The sequence below is a fragment of the Colletotrichum godetiae genome (assembly GCF_030913485.1).
Source record: "Colletotrichum godetiae strain CBS 193.32 chromosome Unknown BDP55scaffold_109, whole genome shotgun sequence".
Classification (NCBI taxonomy): Eukaryota; Fungi; Ascomycota; class Sordariomycetes; order Glomerellales; family Glomerellaceae; genus Colletotrichum; species Colletotrichum godetiae.
The window spans coordinates 1-15,621 of NW_026851357.1; the positions used below are offsets into that span (position 1 = coordinate 1).

The 15,621-nt window shown below is 55.6% G+C and overlaps 8 protein-coding genes across 8 annotated transcripts; 5 read left to right on the forward strand and 3 right to left on the reverse strand.

Moving 5' to 3' along the window:
* Positions 1-1,210: 1,210 nt before the first annotated feature.
* Positions 1,211-2,191, reverse strand: BDP55DRAFT_687136 (uncharacterized protein). The gene has a single exon (XM_060576554.1). It carries the CDS (start codon positions 1,904-1,906, stop codon positions 1,352-1,354), a length of 555 nt encoding a protein of 184 aa, XP_060421746.1. The 5' UTR covers positions 1,907-2,191; the 3' UTR covers positions 1,211-1,351.
* Positions 2,192-2,520: 329 nt separating this feature from the next.
* BDP55DRAFT_735268 (uncharacterized protein) lies at positions 2,521-3,407 on the forward strand (the record flags this gene model as incomplete). The annotated part of the gene is made up of 2 exons (XM_060580300.1): positions 2,521-2,534; positions 2,588-3,407. The coding sequence occupies 2 exons, from the start codon at positions 2,521-2,523 to the stop codon at positions 3,405-3,407; spliced, it is 834 nt and encodes a 277-aa protein (XP_060421747.1).
* A 483-nt stretch (positions 3,408-3,890) lies between these two features.
* On the forward strand, positions 3,891-4,288 carry BDP55DRAFT_687140 (uncharacterized protein). Its single transcript, XM_060576555.1, has one exon. The coding sequence runs from the start codon at positions 4,043-4,045 to the stop codon at positions 4,259-4,261; it is 219 nt and encodes a 72-aa protein (XP_060421748.1). The 5' UTR covers positions 3,891-4,042; the 3' UTR covers positions 4,262-4,288.
* BDP55DRAFT_687146 (uncharacterized protein) lies at positions 4,266-5,361 on the forward strand (the record flags this gene model as incomplete). The annotated part of the gene is made up of 2 exons (XM_060576556.1): positions 4,266-4,731; positions 4,796-5,361. Coding segments are annotated over 2 exons (429 nt in total), but the record flags the coding sequence as incomplete, so codon positions are not given.
* Positions 4,706-5,628, reverse strand: BDP55DRAFT_42969 (uncharacterized protein). The gene is made up of 2 exons (XM_060567514.1): positions 4,977-5,628; positions 4,706-4,780 (listed from the first exon to the last, which is right to left on the reverse strand). The coding sequence occupies exon 1, from the start codon at positions 5,534-5,536 to the stop codon at positions 5,168-5,170; it is 369 nt and encodes a 122-aa protein (XP_060421750.1). The 5' UTR covers positions 5,537-5,628; the 3' UTR covers positions 4,706-4,780; positions 4,977-5,167.
* Positions 5,629-6,333: 705 nt separating this feature from the next.
* BDP55DRAFT_687149 (uncharacterized protein) lies at positions 6,334-6,740 on the reverse strand. The gene has a single exon (XM_060576557.1). The coding sequence runs from the start codon at positions 6,726-6,728 to the stop codon at positions 6,510-6,512; it is 219 nt and encodes a 72-aa protein (XP_060421751.1). The 5' UTR covers positions 6,729-6,740; the 3' UTR covers positions 6,334-6,509.
* Positions 6,741-7,079: 339 nt separating this feature from the next.
* BDP55DRAFT_42857 (uncharacterized protein) lies at positions 7,080-7,731 on the forward strand. Its single transcript, XM_060567505.1, has one exon. The coding sequence runs from the start codon at positions 7,178-7,180 to the stop codon at positions 7,604-7,606; it is 429 nt and encodes a 142-aa protein (XP_060421752.1). The 5' UTR covers positions 7,080-7,177; the 3' UTR covers positions 7,607-7,731.
* Positions 7,732-12,718: 4,987 nt separating this feature from the next.
* Positions 12,719-13,619, forward strand: BDP55DRAFT_687169 (uncharacterized protein). The gene is made up of 2 exons (XM_060576558.1): positions 12,719-12,959; positions 13,006-13,619. Exons 1-2 carry the CDS (start codon positions 12,749-12,751, stop codon positions 13,401-13,403), a joined length of 609 nt encoding a protein of 202 aa, XP_060421753.1. The 5' UTR covers positions 12,719-12,748; the 3' UTR covers positions 13,404-13,619.
* The last annotated feature ends 2,002 nt before the right edge of the window (positions 13,620-15,621 follow it).

Below are 15,621 nucleotides of genomic sequence, written 5' to 3' on the forward strand. Positions count from 1 at the left end.
AACAACTCCGTAAAGGACCCAGTACAAGAACCTAATCAATACCGCAGGGCTAGCGGTAGATGCCGTGCGTGGTTTGTTCCAGCAGAAACTCGTGTGCCAGCCAGCACTGCGATGATACGTCTCAATGCTATTTTATGTTCACATCTTCAACCACAAGCCATCGAGGGGCTTCGTGCTGTTCGGCGAGAAACAATATTGCAGATGTGTAGTGTATTGTTTCTTCCAAGGCAGCTGGTGGCGCAGAATGTAGAAATACTCGAGAAACCCCCGGCCCTTATTGTAATATAGTACGCAAGTTGTCAATTCGTCACTCTTCTGGCAGAACAGGCTGCCATAAGCTCGAACTGCTCCCCTCTTGAATGTAAAGTGAACCGCGGGCTCGGGCCCTGATGGCGCATAAGGTCCCCAGGGCTTTTACACTGAGGTCAATTCAGCGACTCGGCCACCTTGGCTTCGTATTGGAGATCTCCAACCCAATCCATGGATGCAGCTGCGAGATGAAGCTCGTGGCAGTCTTCACCAAGCGCAAGTCGCTCAAGGTCAGATCCAAAGAAAATGGGATTGGCCTCGAGTTTAGCGGCTGTTTCATGCCATGTGTTGTCGGTGAAGTAGATGTTCATGACATAATCGAGTACTTCCTTCGCTGGCCTGGGCATTTGGGGAAAATGTGAAGAGCGTTGAGTCTAAGCTAAGATCTTGCTCGACCGTGATTAGAGGTCGCCCTTATATATTATATACTGAAAAGGTGTGCGGCTCGTGGCAGTGTTTAGCCGGCAATCAGGAATGATCGCGTTGATCGCGCATACTGGCTAAGAAGGGCATTTTGGGCTCATCGGTGAAGTATCTCTTCTGGTAGGTTGGTGACGATTCTGGAGCGTCTCGCAGTCGGATATGGGACGAAGAGAATAGCGGATCAGCCAGGCTTGGAACAGTTACAGGATTGAAGAGGCTTGATTTTCAATATCAACGAGATACGGGTGCTACTATGAATGAGCCGTTTTATTCTCCTCAAACCGCAAGCAGTCGTCCACGTACAGTGTGTGGATTTTCCATTTGCATGACTTGTCAGAGATGAAAGCGAGTCACGGGAAAGAGGTTCACAACACCACTCAGGCGTTCTTCAGAAATGGATCACTTACGACGCCTCAAGACGGCGACGTTGGAGGGCTTGAGCCATGTCAGACAGCAGCGTGACACCCTTTCAACTCTTGATGACAGAAGTGGTTCACATTAATGACAGCGGTGATATGTACAGTTGTGTGCAGGGGCATGAAATCTCTATTTCTCTCTATGATATCACACGATAAACATGGACTCGGCGAATCCCGGTGCAGACCATGTGCGCTCCATATCAGAGCCAACCTCCGGGATTGTATGGTGGCTGCTTCCGCTTCAACTCCGGCTTGACGGCCTCAAAGTCATAGCCTTCTCGACCACGCCTGACTGGAGCCAAGAGCACGTCGAGGTCATCCTCTACTCCTGGCGAGTCTGGCTCGTCTCTAGCCTGCACCTCCACGTCTTCCTTCTGTCGAGATTTGGACGGATGGCCGGAGCCCGTGTTTCCCTCCGCAGGCATGGTGTTTGTCTCATTCATGACGCTCTCGAAACGGCTGAAAACATCTCGAAGCTGTACCACAACTTGCTCGACGTCGGACATGAAGGAGGTTCCTGTGAGAGCCAAGCTTTTCCAATAGTCAAGTTCTTGCCTGAGGCGACCGGAGTCTCTCACGAGTTCTTCCAGACGTTTCTCCTTACTGACTGGTGCCTTCTGAGACTGTATGGTACTGTTTGCGAGGTCGGTTGCGTGGGTTCTCCCGCCCAAGGCCGCGACTGCGTTGTCTATGTCGCTTGGTAGGCGCGGCAGACCGTTTGATCGGCGAAGGCGCTTCAAAGGTCTGGCCGTCATGTCGGCTTGCCATCGAAATGAGGTGGAGTGCCGACGGGTTGCCGAGCGAAATGCGTGACATGGATCATCTTATGTGAGGACGGACACTGCGTTTGCCAACCGCGGAATTTACGCCAAATGTAGACGAGATGTAATTTGTGTAAGCCATGGCAAGGTCGTCTGGTCTTGTTCGGGCTGCTCTCGTCGTCAACTCGATGAGCGAAAAGCCAGAGCTTTCACTGGTGCGTGAGCCAAGAGATGATCTCGTCTTGATATACCGTAGCACACTCTATGCATGGATGCCGTGGGTACGCATGGACTGTACCGCACAATTATCAACTTTGAGTCTGTCTCTATGGCCCCGGCGTCATTGCAGATACTTTGCAAAAACGGCCATTCGTGGGAAACGCTGACCGTCAAGCCGCTGGTGGCTTCTGCAAAATCCGGTTGCGTAGAGCTTCGCTTCTCAGAAGACGGTATCGGATGTCGACACGAGTTTACACGTACGAAGAGCACAATGTGCCTGGTCCAAAAATAAAGGCAGTCTAGAGCCCTGGTTCTAACGATATAAATCTCTTCATTGGCGATGGCATGAGCTGGGCTACCGAGTCACCACAGACGCGCTGGAAGAGATCATGGATTCCATGTGGTGAGCGGCGCACTATCACGTTGCCACATAGGTATCCTGCTAATGGGAGTCAGGACCAACCTGCTTAGACAAGATGAGCGATGCTGCCTCGCCATCTGCCTGGCAGTCAATTGCCCTCACAGCGGGCTGACCGACGATACGTGGTACCCGCCGCTGAACAGAGTCAGGGAAGATATGAACAGCACCGCGGGAGATCGGTTCATCGCCTACATCATAAGCTGCCTGTGTGGGCCACTACAGGGCAAAGAGTTCGTCGTCAAGGTCGCCGCGCTCCTGGCGTGCCTGAAAGTCCGCGAAGCACCCGAGGAATGTGACGACGGCCTGCCGGGCAACAGAACCAACTTGTTGTTCGAGTTTGACAAGGCACTGAACTTTGACTTTGGAAACATGCTCATCACCATCAAAGTGCTCGAACAGGTTTTGATGTTCTCCGCGCGGATTTGGGAAATCCATGCGCCTGAAGACACCGTTCACCCCGGAACTTTGCCAGCGACTTTCGACCTCTGCGATGATTCGGTGTCGAGAAAGATGTTATACATGTACTGCTGTGTACGAATCTTGTTCCCCGACACTCATGAGGCGACCATGCACCGGACACGGGCCGTCTTCCAGATGAGCTCTGCAGATGCGGCCGAGCTACTTCTCGATACGCTCAGCGACGACGAGCTGGAGTCAGGGAGGCACTCAATGTGTGACGTGGACGAGGACCTGTTTGACGGCGAGGGCGACGAGTCTTACATGTCTGACGTTGAATCTGGAGAAGACTCAGACCTGTCGGAAGGAGGGCGGTTAGACGACGATTATGGTGATTCAGACGTCTCCGATGAAAGCTATGGGCCTGGCGCAGAAGGAGACGATAGCGATATAGAGTAGTTGCCGAGTTCGTCACGCATGGGGGTGTGTTTTTCAATAATTCTCTCATAACAATCCTTGGAAATTTTCATATTCCTTCATATTCCTTCCCTGTCGTTTACGTGTGAGGAGACGACCTGCCCCGGTATCTTCCAAACGTCCAGAGAGTGTTCTGCATGCCATGCCCTGTGTTCTGTGCCGCGCAACGAAGATCCCACCCTTGAGGCCGTGACATGTGCGATGCATTGGTGTTGCTGGTGATGGCTCGCATGGAGTCCTAAATCACCCAGTCACCTTTAAGCCAGGTTGCAAAGCACAAAACATCGAGAGACGAAGCCTAACAGTACTGCGAAACTCGCAGCGAAAGACCGGTGGCATAAGACGAGAGATTCGTCCGCAAACTGCCCACCAGCGGCGTAACCGGCTTCTTCTCATTGGCGCCTCGGCGCAGGAAGCAAGTTTCGTCGACTGGCTACGATCAGAACCAGAAGTGTCTATTCGTGCCGTACACGTTCTCTCTATTTCATTGAATCTCTCCCGCAGCGGAGCGACCTCTAGTTGCAGGATGCTACCTCGGCCAGCGTCGAAACACCGGTGACACCGTCGCCAACGTCTGCGTAAGCATCTCCGCGCTTTTCATCGACGTCTCATATGCGATGTCTCATCGATCATGGACTCTCGCAGTGCTGGCTCTCCAGCTTGCTGTCGCCGCCGTGAATGCAGCGTCGGCCGTCGAGATCCTCTCGCAGGTCCCGTCTTGTGCTGTGAGTGATTGTGGCATCAGCCAGGCTTTCGTCGCGCTAAAGCATCTACCATCTAGTCGGAGTGCATCAGCAGCACATTCATCACGTCGGCCTGCGATCCAGAAGACGTGACCGCGTGTATCTGTCTCGACATTGCTGTCCAATCGGAGCTTTCGACATGTGTGCAGACGAACTGCCCGTTTGACGATCAACTGAGTTGGCCCCGCCGTTTCCTCTCTGGAAGCCCATCTGACCTTCTGAAGCTGCAGCGACCGTAGAGGGGGCCCTGTGCGAAGGGTACCCCAAAGCATCGCGAAGGACGGAAGTCCGACGGACGCTCATCATCAGCTGCAGTCTTGTGCTGTTCATCGTGGCGCTTCGTCTGTTCACGAGCAAACAGTATGCGGGTGGTCTATGGAGGGACGACTACATGACCATCCTCGCGGCGGTACCTGACCCCAACTCTCCAAGAAACCCTTTCTGATGTCGTCTGTCAGGCACTCCTCATCGCCTTGGCCGCGGTCTACCTGCACATTACAAGCATCGGCTTCGGCGTGCACTACTGGACGATACCGGTCGGTAATGGGGTCGTTATCCGAAAGGTTCGGTGATCTGGGCCCGCCAGCCGTTCGTGAATCGTGGCATCCCGTCCTAACGCCGAGTCAGATGCTGTACGTCGGAAACTTGATCTACACTGTGCTTCAAGCCGCCGTGAAGCTGTCGATCGTGCTCTTCCTCGGCCGCATCTTCCCGTCGGAGACCTTTCGGAGGATCGCTCAGGGCCTCCAGGTCATTCTGCTACTGCATGGCACGCTCTTCATCGTCCCGTTCGCGACGCAATGCGTACCTGTGCAGTCGATATGGGATCGCACCATCACCGACCGCCGATGTCTAAACTTGCAGGCTGTGGGTTACAGTAGTGGCGGACTCGCCATGGCGGAGGACATCGCCATCTTGCTCCTGCCGATCCCCTACGTGTGGCGGCTCAAGATTTCTCTCCGGCGACGCCTGGCCGTCATCGCGCTGTTTAGCATTGGTTCATTGTGAGTTGGGTCTCACGTCCCGGTAGAAGGGTGGGAGGAGAAGGCTCACACGGCAGACAGCGCGTGCGTGACGTCGGCGGTCCGGGTCAGATACCTGGTGGAGTACAGCACCACGTTCGACGAGACGTGGGACCATGTCGATATTGTGGCGTGGTCGTTCATCGAGCAGTCGACGGCGATGCTGTGTGCGAGCTTGCCCAGTCTGCGTCTGCTGCTCGTCAGCGTCTGGCCCCGCCGTCGGTCTACGGCGTCGGAGAGCTTTTTTAGCAAGGACAGTCCGAAACACAGGTGGACCCAGTCTCTTAACAGACTGAGGCGACACAAGACGCAGATACGCAGAGACAGCGGCCCCGGACCGCAGCATACGGGCGACGGCGTGCTTGTGACGACCACGGTGGAGGTCGATCGGCAGTCCTACGTGGCTCTCGACGTGCCGCCCTTCCCACCGCCTGCCTATTCTGGGCGTGGCAACAACACATAACAGCAAGTGATGGGAGAAGGGATAGTTGGACAGTATCTTTCATGAGTCTATGATGAGCTATGATGAGCTATGATGAGCCATGATGAAGGGTTATTGCTGGGGCATGTTGCTGCAAGTTATCCGTGAAAGGAAAGCGACGCGAAGTTAAAGTACAGGGAAACATTGCCATTGTTAGGCGTTGGAGTTTGACCAGTGTCTGGCTACATAAAAGGCGGCGCCACGAGTCATGAGGTAAATCACACGGCGACGAGTTTAGGACATGGATCGAGTAGGGTATTTCTTTGCAGAGATGGAAACCATCGTGCATGTTCCGAAAGTTACATTGAGTAGGCTGCCAATACTCCAGCTGCCGTTTTCGAGGCCGTATTGCCGCCGAGGCCTCATGTTGTGATGATAATTTCTTCGTGCAAACCTTTGGGCCTTTTGGTGGGCGGTGCTTCCGATGGGCAATGAGATCTCCATAGCTTTCTGGTGCAGTGAACACCTGGATTTCGCCCGTCTCTCTTTCGATTACGTAGAGCTGCAGCCCCACTTCCCTGCTCGTGAGTAGTTCGCCAGGCGGTCTCTATACCACAATTCAATTCTGGCACCAAACCAGCGACAGACGGCAAGTTAACGGAAAGGGGAGTTGAAGACGAACCAATGCTAGCGACTGTCAGAGCTCCTCGGGCGCCATGACGCTAGCCCTGTGGGCGCTTGAGACTGAGACCGTACCGTGCATGCTGTGTGATGGGATGAATGGTGATTGACGAACCCCAAAGCCCGCCATGTTCCGCGGCAATGCGGGCGGAGCCCGTCCTGCGTTGCGCCTAGCCGGTCCAGATGCTTGGAGCCGCAGCCGTTTTTGGCCGTTCGCCTACCGGAACGATGGTGGCCGTTCTTTCTGTTCTTTCTGAGTGCCTTCGGTAGGGAAATCGAATGGGCCCCTGCAGTTTTGTGGGAGACGAGCCCGCCGAGGCCCGGTCTCGGCCCCGGGAAGGGGGTGAGTTTCTCCAGCACACATCCGAAAACAGCGTAGAAGCAACAATCGGCCACTGGCTGCGGCGTAGCCCGTGAGCCCCCTGTACAATGACATTCAAATTCGGCTTTCCGCCGTAGATGGCCCCAACTCTCTCGTCTGACGTAAGGGTAGGTCTTTGGCGACGAGATACACACTTGGATCCCACCGCCGACGGAGCAGGGCGTAGCGTTGTGCAGCGGTGCAGATCCGTAGCAGCTCGTGGTTTCTTGCTAATGGGTCTCTGACAGCAACCGATTCGTGGTGGGCGCACGGCGAAGAAAGTGCGTCCATCTTTTGGGCGGAATTCATTTCTGGCGCTGGATGCCATGTCACCGACGACTGGGAGACTGCAAATGGGGAAAAGCAACAAGCCATGGCTTACGGATAAGAGCGCGAAATGAGAGCGTTTTTCGAATGAGTGGATTCGTCGGATTCACTGGCACTCACAAGTGTAGCTGAACGCCTCGACTGTTTGATCTGAATGCAGGGCTTGCCCATCGTCAAGCAGCAAATAACTCGATCCGATGGACCCTGTCCGCACGTCCCCCCTTCCTTCCGAGTGTATGTCTCCTCGACCCCCTCAACCACCACACAACCGCATATCTCACGAGGACGAGAGCGCAGGCCAGAGTGGCGAGCAATCCCAGCCGCAACCAGTGCCAGCACAACATGGCACGCCACACCACAGTTTCAGCGTGGACCCGGCCTTCCCACGCCTGACCGAGACAGCCGTCGAATCATCGCCGTCCGCTGACAGGCGGTCGGACGAAGGCGAGCAGAAGATGACGTACGCGCAACTCATCTACATCGCACTTCACAGCACAGAAAAAAAGGCGATGAGGCTAGGCGAACTCTACCACTGGTTTGAGCAAAACACCAGGAGAGCCAACAGGGGAGGCGAAGGATGGAAAAACAGCGTTCGTTCGAACCTGAGCGTAAACAAGGTACGCTAGCGAGTTGCGCCAGCGTTGTGACGGTCTAGTTTTTCCTGCTAAGTCGTAATCTGTGTTGCACAGGCCTTCCAACGAGTGGAACGGAAAGGCTCCCTCTGGCAGCTCGCGGAGGCAGGGTTGACGGAGTTCCAACCAACGCGTAAGCCCCGAACGGATCGCCGGGCGAGTCGCAGGAAACAGGCAGAGGGGTCATACAAATGGAAGATCAGTGTCGCATTACCTCCTCCGTCTTGCGCGCCCACTTTGCAGGATGACTCGAACAAAAATGTGTCCGGAAGTGATTGCGGCGACGATCGGTTTTGGTCATTTGACGGCGGCTTCACGTCGTCCGAGAGGAGCCAGCCTGAAAGCGGAACCTCTACCGATTATCCCACGCCGACACCGATTACTTCGACGCAAGATGGCTTGGAGCACATGCATGATCCGCTATGGGCTTGGAACCTGGATAGTGGGCGCTACCTCCACTGGCCCTACTGTAGCTGCCTCTGTGGCCGACAACAATTTTGTTAGACAGACGTGAATGACATGTTGCCATTATGCGCCCCGACAGCGTTTGCTCCCATGTGGACGAGCATGGGTGTGGGCTCCAGTCCGCCGTCGGAAACGTCTGTGCAATGGGAGATCTGATGGTTGAATCTGGTCTTGGCAAACTAGAAGTACGTTATAGCACTGGGGGGCATAGAGGAGCCACTGTCCGAATGGCGCAGAGATAGAAATACAGACAGCGGATAAGAAATGTGCTGTCATGCCAGAGAATGCATGCGCCAATTCGATCTTCCCGCTCTTGATGTGTGTTGGAAAGCTCACTTGCGAAGCCGGATGGACCTACGCTTAACTTTGAATGAAGGAAGATTCCGACGCAAATGGCTGCAGAGCATTGGCGATTGGATCGCAGACGATTATAGATTCATCCAGGTCATCGGGCTCAAGTCCCGTCCACCCAGCCTATTTTGGCTTCCGAGTTGCCTTCTGTACTGCCTATAAGACAGACACGCGCCTCGTCTGCCCGGTGTAGCTGTCCCTGATCCGGTGCGCAACATGTCCCGTTGTAAACACACTGGCTGGCTGCACGTGGCCACCAAAGACCAGGCGTACGTCGTCGAAGGCTCGGGTCGTGCCCAGAGACTGCTGGACGATCTGCCACGCCCGGATGGCCAATACCCGAGTATTCTCGTGCTGATTGGAAACGCGACCAAGCGGGTTGCCCTGCAAAGACTCGGTGTGTACATCACTGCGCCCAACACGGCCCGGGGCCACGGCGAGATCCATCTTAACCTGGCTCCTGTCGGCGCGTCCGGCGCAAGGCCGACGCTGATTGCCGATGCCGACATCCCGCCTCATAAGCGGTTCGGCAGGCCGAGAAAATCTACGCTTTGCCATGAAGTCGTAGCAAGGCCACTGTCGATCTCTCACGGCGGGAGCATCTCCACGATGCCGTCCGCGATGCCGTCAGCGATGCCGTCTGCGATGTCGCCCACGACCTTAGAAGCTAGCGATCATGTCTATAATCGCATGCTTCTCCCGTTTGCTGATGCTGTGTGTTTCTTTGCCGACGACATCGGCGGCGTAGAGGTCGTCGCCCAGCGTCTTGCGTCGTGGCTGAACCTGAGTACGCCGTCCACATCGTCGGTGCGGCCCTGGTTAGTGGTCGTCGTGAACGGCGACGAAGAGGATTCCGCACGCAGTCGCCTGCTACAGTCAATTCGCAAGAGGACAAACGCCCACGTGTCCGAACGATTCCACGGCGTCCGCGTCATCAGCCTGGCCGACAAGACACCTAAGTCTCTCCGACGCCGCCTTGATTCCCTGCGTTGGGACATACTCAGCAATGAGCTGTCCTACATGACGGAGACAAAACGGGTCGAGCGCGTGCTCGCCAGCTGCCTCTTCTCGGCCACCCACCTCGCCGGCCTTCTCCGCCACGCCACAGAGCACGTCGGCGGCGCCGACGCGCCGCCCCTCGACTTCCTCGCCGTCTCCCGGCTCGACATCCCGGTGGCGGCCGATCTGCCGGCGCACCTCGCAGGGTTCCTCACGCACTGCGACTCCGTCGACGACCTGAAGAGATTCGCCGTGCCGGTCATCGCCTCCAGCTTCATACTGGACCAGTACCCTCCAGGCATGCACCGTACGTTTGCGGGCATGCGTCACCTTTGGTCCTCACTGACGGCCCGTAGTCTTCGATCCGCGCGACGTCTTCCAGATGTTCTACAAGGACGTGTGCCACAACGTGTGCGGTACCGCCGCCCTCGCGCACGAAGGGTCCACCGACTTCCTCCTGCCGTCTCAGTTCGCCAAAATGGTCGAGGCCCAGATGGCCCGTATATTCCGGCAGCTGACGGCGGGCCAAGCCTCAGCGTCGCTGCATCGACAGCTTGTCGCCGCCTTCGCGGAGGACTGGGTACAGCTTCGGTCCAACAGCACATGCTACCTTTGTCTGCGGCGCGCTCCGCAGGTCTTTCCCGCGTGCGGCCACGGTCACTGTCGAAACTGTGTCGAGGTATTTGGCGTCGCAAGCGCGGCCGACCCGTGGCTCATCGAAGTGGCCGAGTGCATCCTCTGCGGACAAAACGTTGACATGCAGATACGTGTGAAGCCGGACACCGCGTCGGTGCGGGTCTTGTGTATCGACGGCGGCGGGACGCGGGGCAAGTACCCCCTCAAGGTATTGAAGCAGCTCGAAGACGACATTGGGCTGCCCAGCCATCCGGTACAGCAGAACTTTGACGTCGTCTTCGGGACGAGCTCAGGTACGTCGCGGGATGCTGTCGTTGTTGCAGTGCAGATGGGGGCGACTCCCCTGGCTGACCGATCGCGACAGGTGCCATCAGCGCCGGCGCCCTCTGCATCAACGGGTGGAAGGTGGATGAGTGCATCGCCCGCTTCGAGTCCCTTTCGAACGATGCGTTCACGCCTCGCCGGGTTCCGTCTGTTCCCATCATAGGCCCTCTCATACGACTGATGATGCGGATCCCCTTTTTTGCCACAGTTGTGCGTACCGCAGCCTTGATTCTCTTCGACAGCAGGTACCCGTCGAAGCACATCGAGAAGGCTTTGCGAGACATGTTCGGCTCCGGCAGAAGCATCGCCGACTACTCGGCGGCCGACACGATGGGTGCCATGGTTGGCATGACGGTTGCTACCGTGCAAGACGCAAGCGCCTGCATCTTCACCAGCTACAACGGAGTGGGCCAGCGGACCGGCGATCGCGGTAACCTCCCCGTCTCCCTGTCTTCGTCCCCGTCTCCGTCGAGGCCATTCGAAGCCCGCGAGCTGATGCTAACGGACTGTATAGATTATGAACTCTTGAAGACGACCGCCGATGGGGACCTTGTGGCTTTGTGGGAGATGTTTGTGGTTTCCAGCGTGGTTCTATGCGAGGCCTGTGGCTTCCGGTGACTAGATGGCTAATCCGGTTTGCAGTGTCCGATGTGCAACCGCTGCTCCGTAGTCCGTGCCAGTCCTTTTTGTTTTCTCTTTGTTGTTTTTTCTCTCTTCCCTCTTTTGTCTTTTTTTTCTTTCTCTTCTTCTCTGTCTCTTCTTCTCTGTCTCTTCTTCTCTGTCTCTTCTTCTCTGTCTCTTCTTCTCTGTCTCTTCTTCTCTGTCTCTTCTTCTCTCTCTTTTTCTCCTTCTTTTCATTTTTCTTGCGTCTCGCTCTCTTTTCGTCATGCTATAATTGGATGGCGCAAAGAGTGACTACAGCCGAGTGCTGCGAGACGCCACTAACAATGCCATAGCTATTTCACGCCTTGGTCTATTGACGGCCTCGGCAACTTCCAGGACGGCGGCTTAGTGGCCAACAACCCGTCTTCGATCGCGCTGCAAGAGGTGGCCTTCCTTTTCCCTGAAGCGCCATACCCAAGCCTTCTGGCCTCGCTGGGCACTGGCTCCTCCCCGAGCTCGTCCGGCGGCGGGTGGTGGGACTGCTTCCTCTTCCGCCTGACGCGAGTGTTCCGGAACCGTAACAAGAACGACTGGCGGCGGGTCGTCGCACAGAAGAAGGTGGGTCAATCCGGTGAGTTCTTCCGCTTCGATGTCGAGTTCGACGGCTCCGAGCCGCCATTGGACAGCCTGTCCAGCTTCGACGATGAAGAAGACGATGGGTGCACTTTTGAAGGCCTCCCCGCCCTGAGACGTCTGGTGTTGTGCGCGAGGGCAGAGCTGTTCGTCTTTGAGCTGCGTGCTTCGCGGCCGTACCTGTTCTCCGATGGAGGGTACGACTGTCGCGGGCAGATATGTTGCCGGCTGCGCGCTCGCTCCGAGAGCCTGACGGCGTTGATGCGGCAGCTCGCGAGCGGCAAGGCGTATTTTCGCGTCGGCGGCCATAAAGTAGCTTGTGATTTTGCGTCATACCCGGCAGCCTTCCCAGATGGTCATTTCCGTCTGGACGTGAAGTTTCGCGTGGCCAGTCTGCAGGAGTCGTTCGCCGTTCGCCTATGGGAGACCGCCGACGAGGGTCGCGACATCAGCGGCTCGCCGTTTACCGTGCAGCAGCTGGTGCGGAGCCAAAAGCTCGAGCAGTGCTTCGGCACCTCTGATCATCGTAAGAAACGGCGACGGGACGACGATGACGACGAAGAAGACGAGGGTGCAAGCCGTAAGCAGCCGAGATTGAAGCGGTAGGGTGTGCGTTTGGTAGAGAAGGAAAGGACGTATGACGGTTCCTCGAATTGGTATGCGTAGCGTAGCTTAGAAGAATGATTTTTGGGCTGAGGCTTATCTTAAAACGCAGCATCACTGCAGGCGGATCCATGCCGCTGCGCTTCGCCTGTGCAGTGCGAACATGGTACTCTGTCACACTATTCTATTTTATTCAACATGCTCTTTCCTGATACTGGCTGGCACGTTGATCCTTTGCTCAGCCATTCAAGCAATGTAGCCATTGACTTTGGGCCAATTACATGAATGCCCTATGAGTAATCGTGCGCCCAGAAACAGCGTGAATTGGAGTGTTTCTCAGACCGGCCCAAATTGCTGCAAGGGAGACTTGATCCCGCCTGCCCCGATTGGTCCGGGAATGGATGGGCAACGTCGTCCGAGCTTCTCTAACCTCCCGTCGAATACACCAGCCGTCGAGTGGCGCACCCATTGCGGCCTCATATCAGCATGCATCACAGACCACAGACCACAGACACCCAGTCGATGGACATGGTATCGGAAACGAGGACGACGGCGTTGAGTTCGAATGAGAACCTCGATGATGTGATACGTCTAGGCTCGAAGCCTAGTACGTGGAGCACATCAGCATCTACCACAAACGCATTTCCAAGAGCCGCGGCATCCGCAACGACGAGGACATCACCACTGGGCCACGACTCTGACGACGATGTGATCTTCTTATATTCAAGGCCAGGTACGTGTTTTGTACGCATAGCGAACAGGCGCTGACAAGTTCACAGTCCCGAAAGCAGCAGTTCGGCCCGACCAGCACCAACGTCCCCGACTACAGCCGAACGACAAAGAGCAATCCTTACGAAAATTGCCCAAAAAGAACAAAGCGAAACGAAAACCATCACAAAGAGTACCGAATAGCAGAAGGAGTGCGCGTCTAGAGTACGCAGAAGTCGGCTGGCTAGCATCTTCGGGCGCCCAACGGCAAGCTGTGTACGGATGCCTCAGTAGAAGCGGGCAGCTGCGTTACTGGTCCTGCTCGGTACAGGACGACGGTGGCTCCATCAAACACAGGGAGATAATTTTCTGTCCGGAGCTCCAAGGCCTGAGTCCGGACCAGTTACGCAAGAAATTGTCAAGGAAAATGCACAGGGCGGTGAGAAGAAATGTCCGAGACGAGAGCTGAGGTGCAGTCGTTTGCAAATCAATCAATCTTGCAACGCTTCCAGATCTCTCGCCGGCCCAGAATTTGGCGTCCATCTTCGCCGGGGCAGCCGTACTCTTCAGCATATAGTACGTACACAAGATCGAGCATCGTTGCTATCGTCTCGGTCACAGCAGCGAGGGATACGTCTGCCTCACCACACAGTCGCTCGTCTATTTTCTCCTCGGCTGGCAAGTCGGGTGACAGCCTTGACAAAACCCTTGTGTTTTGGCCCATCTGCGCCGTAGCGTTATATGCGTCTTTGGCCTTGGCTTGTCCAGCCCTCTTGGCAATTTCACCTATCGTCAACATCGGCGAACCGTGCTGACAGAAAAAGACGGGGTTTCTCCGAAGTAGTGCTCACTCGTGACGTCGGGTCTGTAGCTGCTGTATCCCGTGGGAATATCGAACTGGCTATGTCCGCGGTGGTCGATGAACTTGTCGCATGGCCCTCAGGCGGCGTCGTGGAAAACTCACTCGAGCTTCTGTGTCTGCGTGAGAAAGATCTGCCGGCTGCACACCTGCGAAGAGCTGGTGGCGGGGGTCGAGTGCACCGAAGCCTTCATATCCATGCAGTCGGTCAACACCAGTCGGGTGCATGTCTTGCACACCTTACTTGCAAGTTGGAGACTACATGTCACAAGACAGTCAGCCAGACATCGAGTACGTGATGCGCATCAGGGCATATATCCACAAGGGAAATTTAGCAACAAACAAGCCCAATTTACCCCGTTTCTCCCAGTCACTGGCACAGAGTCACCTTGTCAGGGTTCGTTCGAACGACGGGGCATGGAAAACCAGCCCGAGATATTCCATACCCGTTGGCCAGGAAGTTGCAACGGCAAATGGTGTGCGCGTGCGATGTCACGACAGATCATGCCATAGGCCGTGCGGGCAAGATGGTTTAAGTACCATGTCTTATTAGAGGATTCAAGAAGCCACTGGACGCATCGGTGCAGGTTTCATTCAGATGGCCAGTAGAGTTCAGTGGAGGTCTCCTATCATTTCACGTTGATACATGGAGCACACGACTGTCCGATTGGAATATCGGGCGCGGCTTCTGGAAATGGGCAATATCGTGCAGCTACGCCATCCGACGAAAGTTGAGCTTCGTTGGGGATTCGTTGGGGATTCGCTGCGGGATCTGCCGCGGGAGGCGGCAACAGGCTTACCAGCACTTCTACGGTAGCATACTGTCATTGAATGCAGATCGTACAGTACAGTTACGATTGCGTTGGTGATCAACGATAACACAACTTCGACGGGCTATACGGGAGAGACACAAGGCATCGTACCGCCTAGATAGAGGAATAGGGTGGGGGCTATGGGGGCAAAGCCTTCTTTCGATATGTGCCGCAAAACGACGCCGTTGACTGCGGGTAGCGATCATCGAAGTACTTTCCCGACGAGATGATGATAGACAACCCAGCCTGGCTGCCAAGCTAAAGAACAAGAAAGATACAGTAACACATGGTTCCTGCGCGCCAAATCCCAGAAGACGGGCCCGTCATGACTCGCGATACTGTAACCCAACACCATTCTGGCACGTGGGTTCATGTACGAGGCTTCGTGTACAAGGATTCGTGTCTGGACCTGCTACACACTTGCGGTGGCGGCCAGAACCGACTGAGGGAAGAGTGCCAATAAGAGAAATGTCTCTGGGCACCGAAGTTGCCAGCTGGTCAAGCCTGCGGCTCAGCCCAAATATGCTTTCTACTTGGAACTGCACTGAGCAACAAAAGCAGCCAACAGCCGCAACGGATTGCCACGCCGCTGGCTCCAGTTTTGCATTTCTGGGCGCACCACACAAGCGTGCAACGCAAGCACGATACAACTGCAACCAAAATCAGTTTCTAGCTCGCAACGTCTGGGTTTGCTTCACAGCTCCGTTAGGTCCACCCGCCAAGAATAACGCCCGCCCGACCTCAAGAGGCTCGTACCGACTGCCACGTTTGTAATCCCTGATCGAACCATTTTTGCCGCTCAAAGACATTTCCAGAGGCATTTCAAAGCCCTTGTATGTCCGTCAAGCTACAAAACGTGGCGTAAACGGCCGGTTCCCACCAGCACCACGAGGGAAGAAGGGATGAACTGGCGTGCTGTGCTGTATGCCTTTGGTAACATTGCATTACCCTCAGCCCCTTTCCAACGCCCCGAGGCTGCTGTGCCAGTCTGGCTAGTGTCTGACACGTGGTAAATC

What these genes read in the sequence shown, in the direction of transcription:
- BDP55DRAFT_687136 (XM_060576554.1), bottom strand. Translation starts at nt 1,906, where the DNA reads ATGACGGCCAGACCTTTGAAGCGCCTTCGCCGATCAAACGGTCTGCCG.
- BDP55DRAFT_687140 (XM_060576555.1), top strand. Translation starts at nt 4,043, where the DNA reads ATGTCTCATCGATCATGGACTCTCGCAGTGCTGGCTCTCCAGCTTGCT.
- BDP55DRAFT_42969 (XM_060567514.1), bottom strand. Translation starts at nt 5,536, where the DNA reads ATGCTGCGGTCCGGGGCCGCTGTCTCTGCGTATCTGCGTCTTGTGTCG.
- BDP55DRAFT_687149 (XM_060576557.1), bottom strand. Translation starts at nt 6,728, where the DNA reads ATGTCATTGTACAGGGGGCTCACGGGCTACGCCGCAGCCAGTGGCCGA.
- BDP55DRAFT_42857 (XM_060567505.1), top strand. Translation starts at nt 7,178, where the DNA reads ATGGACCCTGTCCGCACGTCCCCCCTTCCTTCCGAGTGTATGTCTCCT.
- BDP55DRAFT_687169 (XM_060576558.1), top strand. Translation starts at nt 12,749, where the DNA reads ATGGACATGGTATCGGAAACGAGGACGACGGCGTTGAGTTCGAATGAG. An exon ending in CTTCTTATATTCAAGGCCAG is followed by an intron (nt 12,960 to 13,005) that starts GTACGTGTTTTG and finishes ACAAGTTCACAG; the next exon opens with TCCCGAAAGCAGCAGTTCGG.